An 18,897-nucleotide genomic window follows, 5' to 3' on the forward strand; every position below is an offset into this window, starting at 1 on the left:
ACCGTTCGCGACGCGTCATCTTGAACCTTGTGGGAATGCACGAAGGTTGATATTCGGCTGTAGCCACGCATGTCAGTTGACGTCTTTGTTGATCAAAGGGTTAATTGTTTCTGTCTGTATTTAAATTGCTGCGGGTTCGTTAGAATGATTGCTTTCAAAAATGTTACATTGTGTACAAGATAATATCCTGCTCGCCTAGTAGCTCTGTTTTTATCCTGTGCCGGAGAATTAATAGGTACTGAAATTGTCTGTTTGCTTATGTAAAATATTCAGAGGTCTTGTTTTTGAAGAAAGTTAAGCTACATATTTATAGAAATTAGCTAAGTATTGCCTAAAATACTCAGAATCTTAAAGAGCACGACAGGTGGGGTAGCGTTTGTAATAAAGAAAAATGTTTGTTTTTTAACTAGTATTAGATAGGTTACCTTCATTCATTTATATATTTTCTAGTAGGTATCTTGTTTTTTTACGTTCGTCAGTTACGTTTGCGATAATTTCAAATTAATATTTTCTTACTTTTGTCTTTAAACCATCTATTTACACTTTTTTTAAGGGTTACCCCATTGTTGACTGGTAGAGAATTTTGATTAGCCCTCACTTCTCATGGACGCCATATTAGATCAAAACAGAATCAAAATTTAAGCCCCCTGCGAACAGGCCAGCCATCCATTATTTGTACATTTCTCCATTTTCTGCAATCAAGTTGAAGTAGGTAAATAAATAAGCAGGTCTAAATATGTAACACACCAATACTTTTAGGCCCTGTTTTATTCTGCCCTCCATAACGTATGGTCCGGTTCAATCATGGCAGGGCCCCAGAGGACCACAATTCAATACTCGAAGACGCGAGAGAATGCCAATAGGCCTATGGAATTATTTATTTGAAATGGACGGACAGATAGAAATGAGACGTGTAGAAATTGGACCATTTTTGGAATGATTCTTTTACTCGTAGGTGATAGTGGTATGATAAATGAGATCGTTTTGAACGCCGATAAAATGTTGCGTAACATTTGTCACTATCGCAGCTGGGTAAACTTAGGCAATTACGGACCGAAAAATGTGCCTTCTTTGCTTCGCACTGGGTAAAATTGTACTTCAACAGTTTTTTAATACATTAAAACTACAATCACAATTTCATTTAAAAGTATTAGAACATGATAATATATAGTGAGTGATAAATCGATATGATATACCTATAATAATCATCATCATCTTCTTCGCGTTGTCCCGGCATTTTGCCACGGCTCATGGGAGCCTGGGGTCCGCTTGGCAACTAATCCCATGAATTGGCGTAGGCACTAGTCTTTACGAAACCGACCTGCCATTTGACCTTTCAACCCAGAGGGTAAACTAGGCATTATTGGGATTAGTCCGGTTTCCTCACGATGTTTTCCTTCACCGAAAAGCGACTGGTAAATATCAAATGATATTTCGTACATAAGTTTCGAAAAACTCATTGGTACGAGCCGGAGTTCGAACCCGCGACCTCCAGATTGAAAGTCGCACGCTCTTACCGCTAGGCCACCAACGCTTTTTTATGATATACCTATAATAATATTACAGGTTTAGTGCTTAATTATTTTCCATCGTGTTTTCACGGAAACGCACGAACGTGTCTTGCTTTTTCAGTCAGTCTCGGTTCAAAAAGTACGACAATTACCTACGTACTGAGGTTGACTGAAGTAGAAGGACAATGCGAACGTTTCTGAGAAAATGCGATAGAAAACAATATTATTATGCGCTACATTTGTACATAACAATAATATTAACATTTTATTCGGATTTCATGGTGTAATAATCAATTAAATTCATTTCAATAGGCGACTATACTTAAAGCTTAGGTATATGGCAATTTTTGAGAAAGTTATGGATTTTTAAGATAACTTTGTTAGGTATTTTGCTATTATATACCTATACTTACTCATCTTAAAAAATACATCTGAAAACCAGATCACTTTGTAATTTTAATTTCTTAAAGTGATTTCTGCAATTCAACAACTTACTACGTTATTTACTCTATGATAAATGTTATTTAATATATACGTTAAATGAATTGTAAATAAAACGTCGATTTTATGAGTCAACATTTATTTCTATAATTACAATAATTTACATTAAATACTATGTCAATATTTAATATTCTTTTTAACTAGTTTAAATATCAATATTATATGGGGTCCATCCGAATTCGTCTGACTTATATTTAGTATAACGCATATCTTACTTTTATATTAGTAAAAAACCTATTTCTTACCGAATAAGTACATTTCCTTAGATATTGTTAGAGGGGTAAGTATTTTACAGTGACGGGGCCCAATAACATTTGTTAGAGCCAGAGTTTACCGCCCAATTCGGACAATGCTTATAAAATGTCATACGATACCGACCTGTAAGTGTCAAAAGTGACGTGTTTGGTTGAAGAAATGTCACTTTTGACTCTGTGACATCTTATAAGTATTTTTTGAATTGGGCCGAGAGTAAATTTACTCTGCTTTTTTAAATCCCAGTCGCAAAACATGGGGTGTTATAAGTTTGACCGCTACATGTGTGTCTATGTCTGTGGCATTAAACGCTCTCTGGTGGCTCTTAAACGGGTAAACCGATTTGGATGCGGTCTTTTGCAAAAAGCTGGTTTTCTAGTGGTGGTTACTAAATATGTTTTATTAAAAACAATTGATTGCTTTCTCCGTCTTCAGATTAGACAAGCGTTTAGTAATTGATTTTGTATGGACGCCCCACCACGGTAATTTTGGAAACACCATATAAAAGGGTGAATGCGGACGAAACCAATATTTACATATATTTCAAAAGAGTGGTCTCGTTAGGAAAGAGGCATGATAATTATTACATTAATAAATTTCAGAACCCTAATTTATACGAAAATGATACCAAACCTAACCTGATAGTTACAGGTGTGAGGAAATAGAGCGGTAACTGGACCTCCGGAACAAACTTTTCCCTCCTCCCTTTCTGCTGGGTGGTAACCACGAGTTAATCTCGTGGCTACGGCATTAGATCAGCTTATATTATGACCTAAGGCAGGATCTTTCTCATACATACAAAGTGCATACTCACTGCACTTACTTCCCCACTATGTCATTTATATATTTTTTTCTTATTGAAAACAATTTTACTCGTAACATGACATGTACTCTATACAATATTCTTCTTGTTGATATGACCACTCTGTTGAAATAATTAGAATATACGTATTACATGATATGGAAGAATTCTTTAAATACCTAAATACTAATGCTATGGCATGATATCATTTATAATATTTCTTTTTAAATGTTTGTCTCTATTTTTAGCGAATAATCTCAAGATTATACAACAAAGCTCACTTTGATAACTCAAAGAAATATTATTCAAAAGCAACCTTTGATTTTTTTAAAGAATAATATTTGTGCGTGACGCTAACGAGTCTAGAGGGACGGCGAAATTGTAAATAAGAGAAAGAAAAGTCTAGAATAAGAAATATTATAAAAATATGGCATGCTGGTCTCGCACCAATCCCACAATGGCCATTTTTTATACGTGAATATTTTGATACCAAACGAAAATTCATTTTGATCAGAAGCTAGATCTCGTATAGATATCGTGACCCGCTACACATACACTGTTAGTGCTTGAAAATAAAAATACGCAAGTTAAACCGTAAATTACCTTTATGTTAGTATGACTCACGACAGTTTAAATTCAATTAAAATTATATTTAAAATAAGCGATTTTGACTTTTTCACAGTGTTAGTGATAGTGCTTTAACTGTTCACAATTTTAGATACCTAATACATCAAACCGTCTTTGTGAATAACGCATTTACCTAACTGATTTGCAAGACCGAAGTGATCCGACTCCGTGAACAAAGTTTTGTACGGAGCTCTAAAAAATGACGATACCATACCGATACATGTCGCTTCGATGCGACACATAAAAACGATACCATGCCAAAGCCCCTAAATTACAATTGGCAATTTGGAATTTACAATAAACATTTTTCATTTATATTTACAAGTGCCGCTATTCCTTTTGTTATCTCTCCGGCATCTGTAAGGGAATAAATTTGAATTATTAATGCAATAATGGTATTTGAGGCGGAAATAAATGCGTCGGTGGACGGGTTGCGAATGTTGCGATATTGTTTCGGAGGAAGGGCGATAGGAATTCAATGGGGTCAAAAAGGTACTTAATGTTTTCAGGGTTCATGTAGAGTCAGACCGAGAAAAGTTTGCAGCGATTTTGATGGCCCTAGTGAAATTTTAAACGTCAAACTTCTATGAAATTATGATGTGTAAATAACTCTTGCACTGCGTGAGCTATCAATGTCGCTGCAGACTTTTTTTGGTCTAACTCTAGTATTGATTCAATTTGTCCTGAAAGTATGGACAGTCAGCACCAAAAGTAGCGGATTAAATTACGCGTCAAAAGACAGTATCTGCCATTCTCTAATAACTTAACAAAGGTTACCATTGCGTTACCATTGCGTTACCTTTGCGTTACCATTGCGTCGTGTGTGGTGGGCGCCGCGTATGCTCCCTGATAGTGTAGGATTATTTAAATTTCAATTTATTTTATTTCCTTCGAATACAATTTTAACATTACAGCACGTTGTTCGTAAGAGTAGGAAACGATTCCTCCGTATTAGTAAAAACTGTATGACGGCAGGGAGCATCGTCACCTCTCCCGGATATTTGTTTTGGACTCTGTCCACTATGTTACGTTTTGTCCACTGTGTTGCGTTACCATTTGATCGTGTGCGGTGGTCGTCGCGTATGCTACTTCCTGCTCTCTGATAGTGTAGCTCTTGTTGTCGCTTGATTCCAGGACTACACGAGGCGGCTCGCTTTCTGTTTAACAAAAAATATAAGATATAACGATGTCTTCCTTAATTATGTTTTCACCACACCAGCTCGGAAAGGCTTACTTTGCACTTCAAAAACTGATAGCAAAGTTGCATTTTATTCACATGTGAGGCAAAGTAATCAAATGCATGTTTTGAGTTCTTTTCTTATGTTTGCTGGTAGAATTGACTTTTAAATGATGATTTTGGATAATACATATTTAATTACATTCATTTGGATTTGATTTGGTTTGATTTTGTTTGATATTATACATTTAATATTTGCTTCGGGTTGGTGTGGTGAAAAATTTTGCGTTTCACTCGGGGGCAAATTTGTTTAACCCTCGTGCTTTGAAACCCTCGCAACGCTCAAGATTCCATTTTAAGAACCACTCGCTACGCTCGTGGTTCAATTTTGGAATCTTTCGCTTGCTCGGGTATCAATATTAACACGAGCGGTTAAACAACAACTTTGCCCCCTTGTAAAACAAATAACTATTATGTACCTAACTGTGGTCAACTCTGGCCAACGTAGAACTAGCTATCAATTTCGCAAAAAAATGTTAGTAATAAGAAATCGTCGAATCGAAACCAGACGTCTAAAACTGAGTTTCTTGAATCTTGTGTACGAAATATCATTAAATATTATACATATTCAGTCGCTTTTCAGTGAAGGAAAATATCGTGAGGGGACTGGACCTCATTCCAATAAGGCCTAGATTCCCTTTTGTGGTAAAAGGTTAGCGTAGAGATCATTGAATATTTTCCAAATCCCGTAACATTCAATTTAGGTACATCCCCTTAATTTTGATTACAATTTGAATTTCAAAAAATAGTTTCGTAGTAGAGCTTTATCACATAATGTTTCAAATTGAAGCTATATGATTGGTTCAATATAGAGTCTTTAAATAAATGAAAACGCTAATTGATTCGCAAATACAAAAAGAACGCTTTGTGTTAAAAACGTTCTGACCACACAATCTATATGGTGCACATTTTACCGAATTTAAATAGGTAGGTAGGTACCATTCGTTTGCGCTCGCGGACCGCAATATAAAAAACAGATGCCACAACATAACAACATAAATGATTGTTTCATTATACGTATTTGTACTTAGTGTACCTACTACCTACTTTATTGATAAATTAAAAACAAAAAACAAAGCATAACTAGGTCACGAGTTTATCAACTACGATGCAATTGATTTTACAGGGAAAAATAATTTATATAGAAAATTTTATAAAACTTCCTCCAACTTTCTTTCAACAGAATCCTTTTTAAGCTTCAAAGTTCCAGTAAATTAACGTGGAAAGTAATTTTGTGCAATGTACCCGAGGTAAGAGTAAACTTAAATATTGCCGAAGATTCATCGATGCCAATATGGAGGCTTAGCCCAAATATCGGGTATAGTAACAGCACCAGTCATGGGACATTTAAGAGGGAATTTGGAGTATTTGTGATATTTCCCTAATACATGTGAATGGTCTACCGCTTAGCGTATTGAAAGATGAAAGTCCTACCTGTCTTTCATGTTTCAGGCGTGTTGTATCAAAGATACTGCAATGAGTTTCCACATACTTAACAAATTAAAACTATGCTATTTTTCTCCAGTCATGGACACCAAAGCTCCAGTAATGGGCCCCCCAGTAATGGACACTACTCTATCAGTATAAAATATTGAAATAGGTCATCAGATCTGGTCCATGTTATCATAATATTGCATTATCATCCGATTTGCATATTTAATTACGAATACAAAATTTCAACTCAATCGGAAAACGGGAAAGTGGCTCAAACTCGGCTACCAAGATTTGACCCACACTAAAAAACGATATTAATTTATCCGAAGTCCGAGCATACCTCCTGGTTGACATATTTCGTAACTACATTTTACTTCTGTATTGTTTAAACATGAAATGATGGCATGGCAAGCATCATTATGTAAATTTCCCATTATAGGAGGTATGCAGTTTTACAGCTCCTATAATGGGATTGGGCCAAATACCACTATTTTTTTACATCTGTGGACTCACAACATAGTATGTTGTATACCTTATCTCATGGTAAATGCAATTAACAAAACACATTTTAGTTTTCATCAAGTATTAATTAATTAAAATTTAATAAATTAACTCACCTCTCTTAGCGAAGTTGTTAAGAATTCGTAGTGGTATTTTTTTTTCAGTGACACGACAACTTTTGGGTTGACGCCAATTTCTTAAAAAACAACCAAATTTAATAAAAATTCAAACTGAAACAGCTCTAGGACTCTTATTTATGATAATATACAGGCAGTGTTTATAAACTACTTTTAGACACTTATTTTACAGGATTTGTGGTTTTTTGTCCCATTACTGGTTCCACGCCCATCATAGGGTACACTACTATACCTACTTAGCAAACTTCACCTTTGACTAACAGTGTAAAATATTTAAGGGAAAATACCTTAAATTTATGTTTTACATTTCTACATTGGCGTTTCAAAGTTAAATTATTTGATATAGGTATTAACCTTTTAACCATTTGACATATTCCTTTCTAGCCATTCGATTTAGAACCGTAGTTCTTATAGTAGAGATGCGTTTTTGTTTTAAGTATGATGGCAAGTATGTTGCCGCTATGGACGGGTTAAATGATTCATTTGCTTTCCATGGTGGTGCGTAAATTAAATGCTCTCTTTGTTATGACACGAAAGACACGAAAATGACAATTAAGGCTGAATTAGACGGCGCGCGAACTCGTTTGCGATTTTAGTTACATTGCGGACTGTTAATTACGTCCAATTCAACCGACCGATCAAAAACAATGTAATGAAACTCGCATGCAACTACTCGCATCGTCTAACTGAGCCTTGACAATATTTTAAAAAGCTTTTCGTTTTGTCATGAAAGGTATTGTAGTGAAAATTATTTGGTTTTGATAAATAAATGTGTATTTTTAGGGTTCCGTACCTCAAAAGGAAAAAAACGGAACCCTTATACTTAGGATCACTCGTGCGTATGTCTGTCTGTCCGTCTGTCACAGCCCATTTTCTCGGAAACTACTAGACCAATGAAGTTGAAATTTGGTACACATATGTAAATTAATGAACCAAAGATGGACATGTTTTTTTTTCATAATTTTAAAATACGTATACATAGGTTTGAAGTTATTTAAGAAAATAACCGAAAAATTACCAAAATGACAAGCTCTCCCTTTATCTCCGAAACTATTGGGTCTAAAATTTTGAAAAAAATACACAAAATAGTTATTTTCCTATAGATGACCGAAAAACCTATTAGAAATGTGCAGTCAAGCGTGAGTCGGACTTAATGTACGGAACCCTTGGTACGCGAGTCCGATTCGCACTTGGCCGGTTTTTTTTTCAACAGGAGGCACTGTGTCTATTGGATAGTAATAATATTAACTAATTACCACTGCGTTACCAGTCTCCATGTTGGTTACACATAATTCAAAAGTGTTACGGTTAAATTTAGATTTCCCGCCTATAGTAAGTAGTACTAGTAATGTAAGATCTAATATAAAATCTGTTGAGAGAGTTTGGTATTTATTCATTTAATTACTTATTTAAACAGGACTAGTTTTGTGATTTTTTAAAGTTTTGTCTTTAAACTTTTATGATAATAAAATTTGTCTATTATGTTTTCTTTTCAAAACAGTCGTGTAAAAAGTAAAAGGATTGATCAGTTTATTCTTCGTCATTCTTTACTATTGGTAACGTGTCACAGGTTACTATTTAAACAATAGGTAGTCTTGTGATTTATGAGTTTTATGACTGAGACATTGAATGGTAAACAGAATCTTCAAAAATATTCAAAAGAAAAAAGAAAGAAGATGAAAAAAGAAGGAGAGAGCAGTTTTGGTTTTGGCAGGTTTCGGCATAAAAATCTTGTGCCGGTCGAACCTACTTAGATCACAACCGAATCTTCGGTTCCGGTCCAGGAAAACCTGGTTTTCGTCGGACATTGCTGCATGGCGATCTTCTAAATAATCTACTAGTATTGTTCCTATCTCATAGCTCTAGTCAACGTAACACAAATAGACACGCTAATAAATGGAGTGGACTCGCCACGGCGAGAAGCGTCAGTTTCAATAATTAACGAATGAATCTACATAGACAACACAGCGGGCGGTGGCGAGATGTATTTCACATGTTGTTTTGGTTCTAATTTATTTTGTGATATGATTTGACTCTTGTATGTACATTCCATATAATGTGTAGTCAGGAATGTGTGTTGTGTAGTTCAGGAATTCAAGAAAAGGGAAAGGAAATTTTATTTGAATTGATAATATCGATTTTACACAAAAAATATGGGAAATTTTTTGTGTAAAATCGATATTATCAATTCAAATAAAATTTCCTACCGATTTTTTCCAAGTGGAAATTTCACAATTTTGTTACTTTCCTGCACATCAGGAATTTAAAGTGTCCCTATCAGTATCTGGGGGTCCTTGTGACGTTAATATTGCTTTTGTCTCTGCGTCAATTTTCGTCATTCGAATTTGATTACTATTCCTGCGGCTTAGGGTTCAAGATGTCAGGTTTAGTTTCCAACTTGTCGGCTGGCGGGTACACGTTGAGGTACCGCTTGCCTTGTGCGTCTTGCACAACAAATTGGGGTACACATGCCATTGCAATGTGGACCGTACTCACCAGGCTTAGGGTTCAAGATGTCAGGTTTAGTTTCCAACTTGTCGGCTGGCGGGTACGCGATGAGGTACCGCCTGCCTTGTGCGTCCACTTGCACCACGGATTGGGAGGGGCGCTTGCTGCTTGATGTGTTCTCGTTTCGTCTGTGATCAAAATAATAAAAGTTAAGGGACTTTTTCCCTTCGATATGTTACTGAAGAGTTATTTGGTAAGTGTGCACACGCGTCTTTCCAACGCAGTTCTTATACCGATGCGGCGCTATGAATGGAAGCACCGGAGTTGCGTGCTAATCGGCATGACATTTAAAGATCACACCTGTCAAATACTTTATAAATCACCGACTTAGCATCGCTAGGTAAACGAGACTTTAAGTCAATAGCTCAGAAGTCAGATGTCAACTGTATCCGCAAGTGTTCCCGATAAGATAAGATACCTGCGTACAGCGAGCACCACGATAGCACCAATGGCTGTAACGAGCGCAGCTAGAGCGGCCAGCGCCGCTGCGGCAGGAAACCTCGTCGTGATGCGAGGCGTGGTTTCTACTGAAAACACAAATATTGCAGTATTTCAAGCCCCAGCTGACTCTGAGAAGTGAATGTGAACAACTTTCAATCATCCCCAAATAAGTCACGAAATAAATTTTAGTCTCGCGAATAAGTAAATGAATGAAATAGCCAATTTTTTTCTCGAGTTTGTGCTTAGTAGGTACTATGAATAAAAAAGTTTCCGTATGACCAATTATAGACTTGTAGAGTATAAAGCTAAGGATTGAAAAAAACACCCTTACCTATACCTACTATTCAACGTAGAGGTACAAATCAAGTCATTAAATTGGCTACACTGAATTAATAGAGTATAACGACGAATTTGAGAGACCCAAAACACTGGCGTCTCCCGAGCGTCGGTGTCTACTCAATTACAGGCTGCTGCTCGACGAAATGTTGACGCAACTGCGACGCTATTTTCTATAGCGCTAACTATTTAGACGCCGACGCTTAAAAGACGCTAGTGTAGGGTAACTGTACGGTAACGGTAGACATAGTTAATTTTATGCATAGCGTTACCAGTCCTCTTGGCTGCATCTCGGAAGACCAGCTCCCTCAGCAGCGCCGGTTCTGAAGCACCCTTGCTGTTCCTGGCCACCACGCCGAGGATCTCGTCTTCTGTGAGGGCATCTAAAGCTGACCAGCTGATGTTCAGCCACACCACCAAGTCTGGGAGACGAAAAGTTGGAATTTAATCTAAATACCTACTTATTGATAATATTCGGCTTCATAATAATAAGACTAAAGCAGGAGTTATTGCATCTGATCGTACAAAGAGGAATGATTTTTTTTTATAATAAATTTACGGTTTACACGGACGGTACGGTAAGATACGGTACGGTTTTACGGATGTATGGTTCACGATAATTGTTGTCATTATAGTCATAATTATCATCAGATTATTGTTGTCATGGGCCAAATTAGTGCTACAGCGATATACATACATGAGTGACACGCGATGCCTAAATATAAATAAGTAAGTAGGTAATAGGTGGTGTTGAATTCTGATTTATACTATACGGATGAACCCCTATTTCTGGTGGTTATAATTACACAACTAAATATAAAAAATGTCTTAAAATTGTCTATTTCTGAAGGCTGTGTTTTGGAGACCAAAGAAATCAAAAGTTTGCTGGCTTATTATGGACACTGTTTGATAGAAAAATGATTATGATTACCACATAAATCTTTTACAACCAATGTAGATTTGTGCCAAATGAGTTTCATCTTCTTGACAGAATCAGAGCATCCCCTACACTCTCCAATGCTCTGCGCATGTAACATGGTTGGGGCGTCTACCAACCGTATGGCTAAATACTATCTGTAGTATCTGTTAGCCGTAACGACGTTTTATTTTATGCCAGATGGATCCTTCTTATTCTTCTTCGTTACACTCTTGACAGAGTAGTCGTGGCCATTATATAGACTTTTGAGCGACCCGTTTAACGACACGTCGCCATTCCTCGCCATTCAAGCTCCTCAAGAATTGATGCGTTGGTCCGGAACTCAGTCCATGATATACCCAGCATTCGTCTCCAGCACCACATCTTCTACAATACGTGTACTTACCAAAGTTGGACGCTGTGGTGTTAGCCAGCGTCCTGATGTTGTCCCCAAGGGCGTCCAACGTGAATCTTTGACTCAGCCCACCGTCGTAGCCGGCCAGGCACCGCACTGACAGGAACGCTTCCCCGCTCTTGAGGACTCTGTTCGCCGTGCAATTGCGAGGCGGAGACGGGCGTGCTAGGCAAAAAGAAAATGTTTAAATACAATTTTAGTGGTAGGGCAAACTAATTACAATCAATCCTCAAATACATATATATGCAATATATACTCGTAGCTGACATTTTTAGAAAACGTTTCATTGTTTTATCGTTTTTGTACCTAGTTTATCTAGTACTGGAGTCAGTTATGTAACGCTGCCATACATGACCCAAAAAAATTTTATTAAGCTATGAGCTTCATCACATCTGATATTTGAGTAATTCTAAGCATTTCTAGCGTGAAGTGGGGGGGAGGGTGGGGTACAAAGACGGCCGCCATCCGTCATCTTTAAAAAAAATCTACTCTGATCCTGGTGGGTACTAGGGCAAGTTTGGTATCATTTTCGTATAAATCAAAGACGTAGAATTCATTGCTGATATTTGTTTTTTCAATTTCATAGTAATTTTACAAGAAAAACGTAAAAAGGTGAAAAATTTGGTTGGAGATTTTTGCTACGCGGAGCCGAAACTACAAAAGATAGAAAGTTGAAATTTGCACACTAGATTACATTTATAAAGTGTACAAGAGATAAGAAGCGATTTTGAGAAATTCAACCCCTAAGGGGGTTAAAAAGGGGATGAAAGTTTGTATGGGGTTCAAGTTTTATTTTAAGCTAGGAATTTGAAACTTCGTAAAACGATATATTATTAAAATACAAGAAAACTAATTTCAGTGTTTTTGAAAATTCATCCCCTAAGGTGGTGAAAAAGGAGTTGAAAGTTTGTATGGATATCAAAAAAATTTTCGAACGCGGGACTTGAATCTTTGTATTTGGGGATATTATTAAAAGACAGGAAAAGTAATTTCAGCGTTTTGTAAAATTCATCCCCTAACAGGGTTAAAAAGGGGTTGAAAGTTTGAATCCATTACAAATCCGAGTAGACACACATTTCTTATTGGCTCCCAGGCTTGAAATGCTTAGAATTACTCAAGGAACATATGTGATGAAGCTCATAGCTTAATAAAAAATTTTTGGGTCAACTTTATAACTGCTTCCGCTATAGTTAATGTTAGCGAATTAATGACCGGGGTTCGCTATACGTGCGTCACGCTTATTACTCATATAATATCTCGCTTTGTCTATCTAGAGTGAAACTTTATAAATAGGTACTAAGTACAATGTGTTGTTCGAGAGCAGAATGATTAATTGATAAATAACTATTAACATAATTGAAGTTAACGTTTCGAAAAATAATAAACACATGACGATATGAAACATTGCAAGAATTAAACTCGGCCGCACATAAATGCAGGCATTCATTAATTTTCAGTTAGCGATACCAGCCAAATTTAATTCGACGAATTCATTAAATCTGCGCTCCGATTAGTCAGGGCAAAGCGCGAAACAGGCCAGTGAAAAATACGGCAAGTGCGAATTGAAGTTCTGGGTAAATTGAGGAGAAAGTCAAATATACCAATTTATTTGCTTTTCGGATTCGAGACTATAAGATATTTAGATCTTTTGACAATAAATATGAGAAATAAATGATTACATTATGGATTTATAGCATAGACCGGATGAATTGACACAGAAAATTTGGACATAGGTACCGTCTTTATGCGACGATGGTGGATGTAGTCAGTACAAAAACTATTAGCTTAGCACCCCTGCATACATATTTGTATGATACAAATAGGGCTACTGAGCTAATAGTTTGGCTGACTGTACTTAAGTAAAATAACTGAAATACACTTTATTTTTGGATATCGCTTGAATTGATAAAGATTTCTTAGGTATCGACCCAGGAAATGTAAAATACCTTTTTTTCTATAAAAACTATGCTACTTTTTTAATTTTACAAAATACATCCAGCTCAACCGCCCCAACCTTTCTCACTCCGGTACCCTAAAAAAAACTACCGCTCCATTTTATCGCGACGCGTTCGCGCGGCCAAAATCAAAATGGCCGCCCGTAAAAATGGCGCTCAAAAACCGAATGGGCTAGTGCGAAGTTCCCCTATATAAGTTTCCTCGTTACTTCCATATTGGCGGGATTGCCGGCGAAGTTCGCTCGTATTTTAAACGTACAAATATTCGAATTTTGATTTCGGTATGTTTTAATTAGGTTGGATATTAATTTACCGTTATCTGATTTGTGATTCGATCTGATTGATGGTATTAATTTAAAACGATTTACTGAACGTAAGTTTAGTAGTTAACTTAAACATTAGTAAGCACTGGTAAAGGAAATACAGTTTAGTATTATATTTTTCCTACCGTTAGTTTTGTATTTATTAAACGAAGGTTTAAAACACTTCAGAAGTCATAAATTCAGTGTGGCTACTTTTTTGCAAACTTCCGTCTTTTACAAGAGGTTATTTTAATAAAAGGAAAGGATTATGGGTTATCCACATGAAAAGGTTAAATAAGAAATTTAACCTTTATGTCTGACGTGAACACAGTTTTTTGTTTGACCCTTTGGCTTCAAAGCCGTGATATGATATCAGCTATGCCATTGCTACAAGCGTAGCATAGACAAATTATACATTAGTATATATATTTGAAAAAATTATGACAAGTCACCATAAGTACTTCCACATCTAATAAACTGTAACATAATGCTGTTATGATTAAAGTGCAAAAGATGTAGCAATTTTAGAACTATGAACTAGGTACTCAACTATGCTTTTAAGGAAATTGGAAAATTGAAACGACCTGACTGGCTAGACGCTGTTATTTTGGTATATGGGTCTAAAACTTCGTTGCATTACTACATTATATACACGGGTTGTAAATTTGCACCGATTTGGCAGTGACAAATCACTACACATATTTAATTACACAAACGGGTCAACCGCGATATAATTTCATTGTTTTACCTTTAAATTCCTGTTGTTGGTGGAAAAACAGCTGGTGCAACTCAGCTGAAACGTCAGAATTTAAGGTAAAAACAATGAAATTATATCGCGGTAGACCCGTTTGTGTAATTAAATACCTATGTGTACAAAACACGAGAGATTGAAGTGTTAAATCACTAAACCTTATAAAACAATGTCCCTCGCCTCTATTTGTGTGTATGTAATATGTATGTTCGTGATAAACTCAAAAATTAAAAATTGAGCGCGCGAGAAGCGCTGGTGGCCTAGCGGTAAGAGCGTGCGACTTGCAATCCGGAGGTCGCGGGTTCAAACCCCGGCTCGTACCAATGAGTTTTTCGGAACTTATGTACGAAATATCATTTGATATTTACTAGTCGCTTTTCGGTGAAGGAAAACATCGTGAGGAAACCGGACTAATCCCAATAAGGCCTAGTTTCCCCTCTGGGTTGGAAGGTCAGATGGCAGTCGCTTTCGTAAAAACTAGTGCCTACGTCAAATCATGGGATTTATTTGTCAAGCGGACCCCAGGCTCCTATGTGAGCCGTGGCAAAATGCCGGGATAACGCGAGGAAGAGGAAGGTCAGTAAAACACAAAATTTATGAAACCTGCCCAATTTATTTATTATAACAAAAGGAACTGAAAAAAAAAAACAACTCACGCTCCATAACACAGCGTTACGCGAAGTACACCTGGCAACGTTTTTTCGTGCCCACGGCAACGTTATAAGCTTTTAACGTTAACGTTGACAAAAACTACGAAGTAACGGTACGCGGACTGTTTCCACGGAAATTCATTTAAAATTGTCACCGGCACGTTGGCATAATATATGTTGTAACAGTATTTTAACTGATACTAAACATTAAAATTGGCTTATATTCTTAAACCTACAATGATAGAGAATATGATACCAGTCAGTAGACAGCAATAAGTGCTAGACATAGTGCACTATATAATGAAGTAAATATAGTGGCAAGCGTAACTCCAGACTCTAAAGATGTCACAACCGCGTTGTCGTATGTGTTACGTAATCTATTGTAGGGACGGAAAGCTCTACCTTCATTGATGGAAACCATCGTTAAAAAAAACAGAGTAATCCTAATGTGACTTAGGGTAACTAAGACTGAGTTGGAAGGTCTAATGGCAGTCGGTTGCGAAAATAATTGTGCCTGTGACAATTCCCTAATAAACTATGTGCATGTGCATTGTGGTGCACCCAGTTAGATCACACGGGGCAATTAAGTAAATCGTGGAACTGACTTGTCAAACGGATTCCACATACTCTCTTAGCTTACCAGGAAAGTTCTACACGTGAGGCAGAGGTGTAGAAGTGAGTTTCTGTGTTTCATAAGACGCGCTAAGTTGTTAATCCTTGTTGTTTACGATAGAAGTCAACAACGTCTCTGTATTGTGGGAATACAGAGAAGTTGAGGACGCCACTAAGAGTAAGTATTCAAGCAATAATATACAGATTGTTCTTTCAATCCTTAGGTAAAGTTTGCAAGATGAATCATACCGAGAAAATTTGATTATGGGGCTTACCCCGAATTGGTTCAGCCAAAATGTATGAAACAGCCAACTTTGCGATTGGTCCCAAACTAAACGATGCTCAGTATAGACCACGATCTTCAATAAATATTTCAATTGCAAGTTTAATATGTATTTCAATTACCTATAATTATTATTCACTTCGCAATACATGGTTAAAAGTTAAAAAAACGGACAAGTGCGAGTCGGACTCGCCTACTTTTTAGTAGGTATTTGTTGTTATAATGGCAACAGAAATAGTTACATCATCTGTAAAAATTTCAAAGTTTATTTATAGTTTACTGTTATGTGCTGTGTGATCTCGTTTAGAAGAATCTTTAGAAGAAACTATTTTTATTGTTGTTGTATTTCTGATTTAATAGGTAAATAAATGGTGAAACTTCTAATTAGCCTAACACTCAATACTCGACGACCACTTAGTACGTAATTTAACCCGGTTAATTAATTAATTTTGACTTAATTAGTGAGATTCCTTGCTTAATGAGGGAATAATGAATGGTTATCATGTTAACCTAATGAACTCGTAGTGCACTAATACAATAATTATAGACCGGGAAGCCAATTCTGATTCTAATAAGTACAAGTTAAGAATTCTATCTAAATTTGTTATGGATATGATCTGTCTGTGTCAAAAGTGACGTTTTTGGCTGAAGAAATGTCATTTTTGAGAGTGATACATCCTGTAGAATCGTCCAGGCCAAGTGTTTTTTTAAATCTAAGCGCCAGTTGCACCATCTCACTAACCCGGGATTAACCGGTTAAACCGTTAATCCAGTGTCAAATTGTACTGGTAACCATGGTAACTCCAGGTTTAACCGGTTATCCCCCGGTTTCGTGAGTGGTGCAAGTGGCCTTAACTATGATATTTTTTATATCATTTGCAGTTTTCCTTCACAAAACGCAATCACTCAAAATTACGCTTTTTTTTATAAATAGCACATGTATGTATGATTATAAAGTATTTTTTCTAAATTTTTTTTCCAATTATCAATTAATAACAACATTAACCCTTATGACTTTCTATAAATTAGTAACTTTCATAATGTTAGAGTACTGATAACATTGTTTAAACCGCGCGTACACTCGACACTTGTCTCCACATTTTACCGCGAGACTGACTCGTTGCGACCCGAGTGTCACTCGTGTATAGTAAGCGACAGAATAGATTTGCACGATAAAAACTATATGTGAAAGGAAGTTTTTTACTGAAAAATTTTGTAGATATATGCAAAATTAGAAGGTATTTGCTTAAAACTGCAAAAAACCGGTCAAGTGCGAGTTGGACTCGCGTTCCAAGGGTTCCGTACATTACCCAATTTTTAACAATGTATTTTTTTATGTGGAACGTGAATGAAATGTCTTAAGAAAACCCGTATGGGTCGGATCAAAAACTAAGTAATTAAGTCCGACTTACGCTTGACTGCACATTTCTACAAACACACGTTTGAACTTCGGATTTGTCCCAACTAACCCCATTTTACGGTACCGCTAGGTCACCAGCGCTTGTTCTGTTCACAAACTATGAAAACGGGAACCTTAGTTATTTCCATACAGTGACCTATTTTGTTCTTTTTAAGTGCACATGTCCGATTTAAACAAAATAAAAATGATATAAAATTGAAGTCACTTGTTACCGTACGCGCGTTGAATAATTACCGGGTCACGAAATGTGGCCGAAAAATATTTTATGCCGCCGAAATTTAAATTTGAATGCAACTCGAGCGTAATAAAAATATTTATCAACCATTTTCATAACGTTATGCTTATGTAGGTACCTACGCCAGCATCAAATAGTGATGGCTAAAGTGGCCATATAATAATATATCAGTACCATACCATAGTGACAAATTTTAACCAGGTAAGTTACTTATAATTTATAATGCTACTGATTGAAACGAAGCTGTATTTTTTAGGAGCAAATTTTCTGAAAATATTGTACCTATATAGTAGTGGACCCTATAATGGACGTGGAACCAGTAATGGGACAAAAAAACATAATTCCTCTAAAATAAGTATCTAAAAGTAGTTTATAAACACTGGCTGTATATTATCATAAATAAGAGTCCTAGAGCTGTTTCAGTTTGAAGTTTTATTAAATTTGGTTGTTTTTTATGAAATTGGCGTCAACCTAAAAGTTGTCGTGTCACTGAAAAAAATACCACTACGAATTCTTAACAATTTCGCTAAGAGAGGTGAGTTAATTTATTAATTTTTAATTAATTAATACTTGATGAAAACTAGAATGTGTTTTGTTAATTGCATTTACCATGAGATAAGGTATACAACACACTATGTTGTGACTCCACAGATGTAAAAAAATAGTGGTATTTGGCCCAATCCCATTATAGGAGCTGTAAAACTGCGTACCTCCTATGATGGGACAAATGACAGAATGATGCTTGCTATGCCATAATTTCATGTTTAAACAATACAGAAATAAAATGTAGTTAAGAAATATGCCAATCAGGAGGAATTCTCGGACTTCGGATAAATTAATATCGTTTTTCCAAACTTTTATTTAACTTGCCCTGTAGTTAGTGTGGGTCCATTCTTGGTAGCTGAATTTGAGCCACTTTTCGATTTCCGATTCAGTTGAAATTTTGTGTAAGTACGTAATTAAGTATGCAAATCGGATGATAATGCATTATTATGATAACATGGACCTGATCTGATGATGGAGACAGGAGGTGGCCATGGGAACTTTATCGCATTAAACCCTAACTAAAGT

The 18,897-nt window shown here is 36.3% G+C and overlaps 1 protein-coding gene across 1 annotated transcript in view; it reads right to left on the minus strand.

Moving 5' to 3' along the window:
• Window positions 1–2,080: 2,080 nt before the first annotated feature.
• LOC134669525 (hemicentin-2-like) overlaps window positions 2,081–18,897 on the minus strand; it is a 142,569-nt gene continuing 125,752 nt past the window's right edge. Inside the window, exons 12-17 of the mRNA XM_063527125.1 lie at window positions 11,610–11,783; window positions 10,560–10,709; window positions 9,929–10,034; window positions 9,499–9,638; window positions 4,747–4,850; window positions 2,081–4,050 (exon numbers count right to left, since the gene is read on the minus strand). Coding sequence (XP_063383195.1) covers window positions 4,036–4,050; window positions 4,747–4,850; window positions 9,499–9,638; window positions 9,929–10,034; window positions 10,560–10,709; window positions 11,610–11,783 — 689 coding nt within the window. The 3' untranslated portion in view covers window positions 2,081–4,035. The remainder of the gene's footprint in view (window positions 4,051–4,746; window positions 4,851–9,498; window positions 9,639–9,928; window positions 10,035–10,559; window positions 10,710–11,609; window positions 11,784–18,897) is intronic.

The sequence above is a fragment of the Cydia fagiglandana genome, chromosome 1, assembly GCF_963556715.1.
Source record: "Cydia fagiglandana chromosome 1, ilCydFagi1.1, whole genome shotgun sequence".
NCBI classification, from domain to species: Eukaryota; Metazoa; Arthropoda; class Insecta; order Lepidoptera; family Tortricidae; genus Cydia; species Cydia fagiglandana.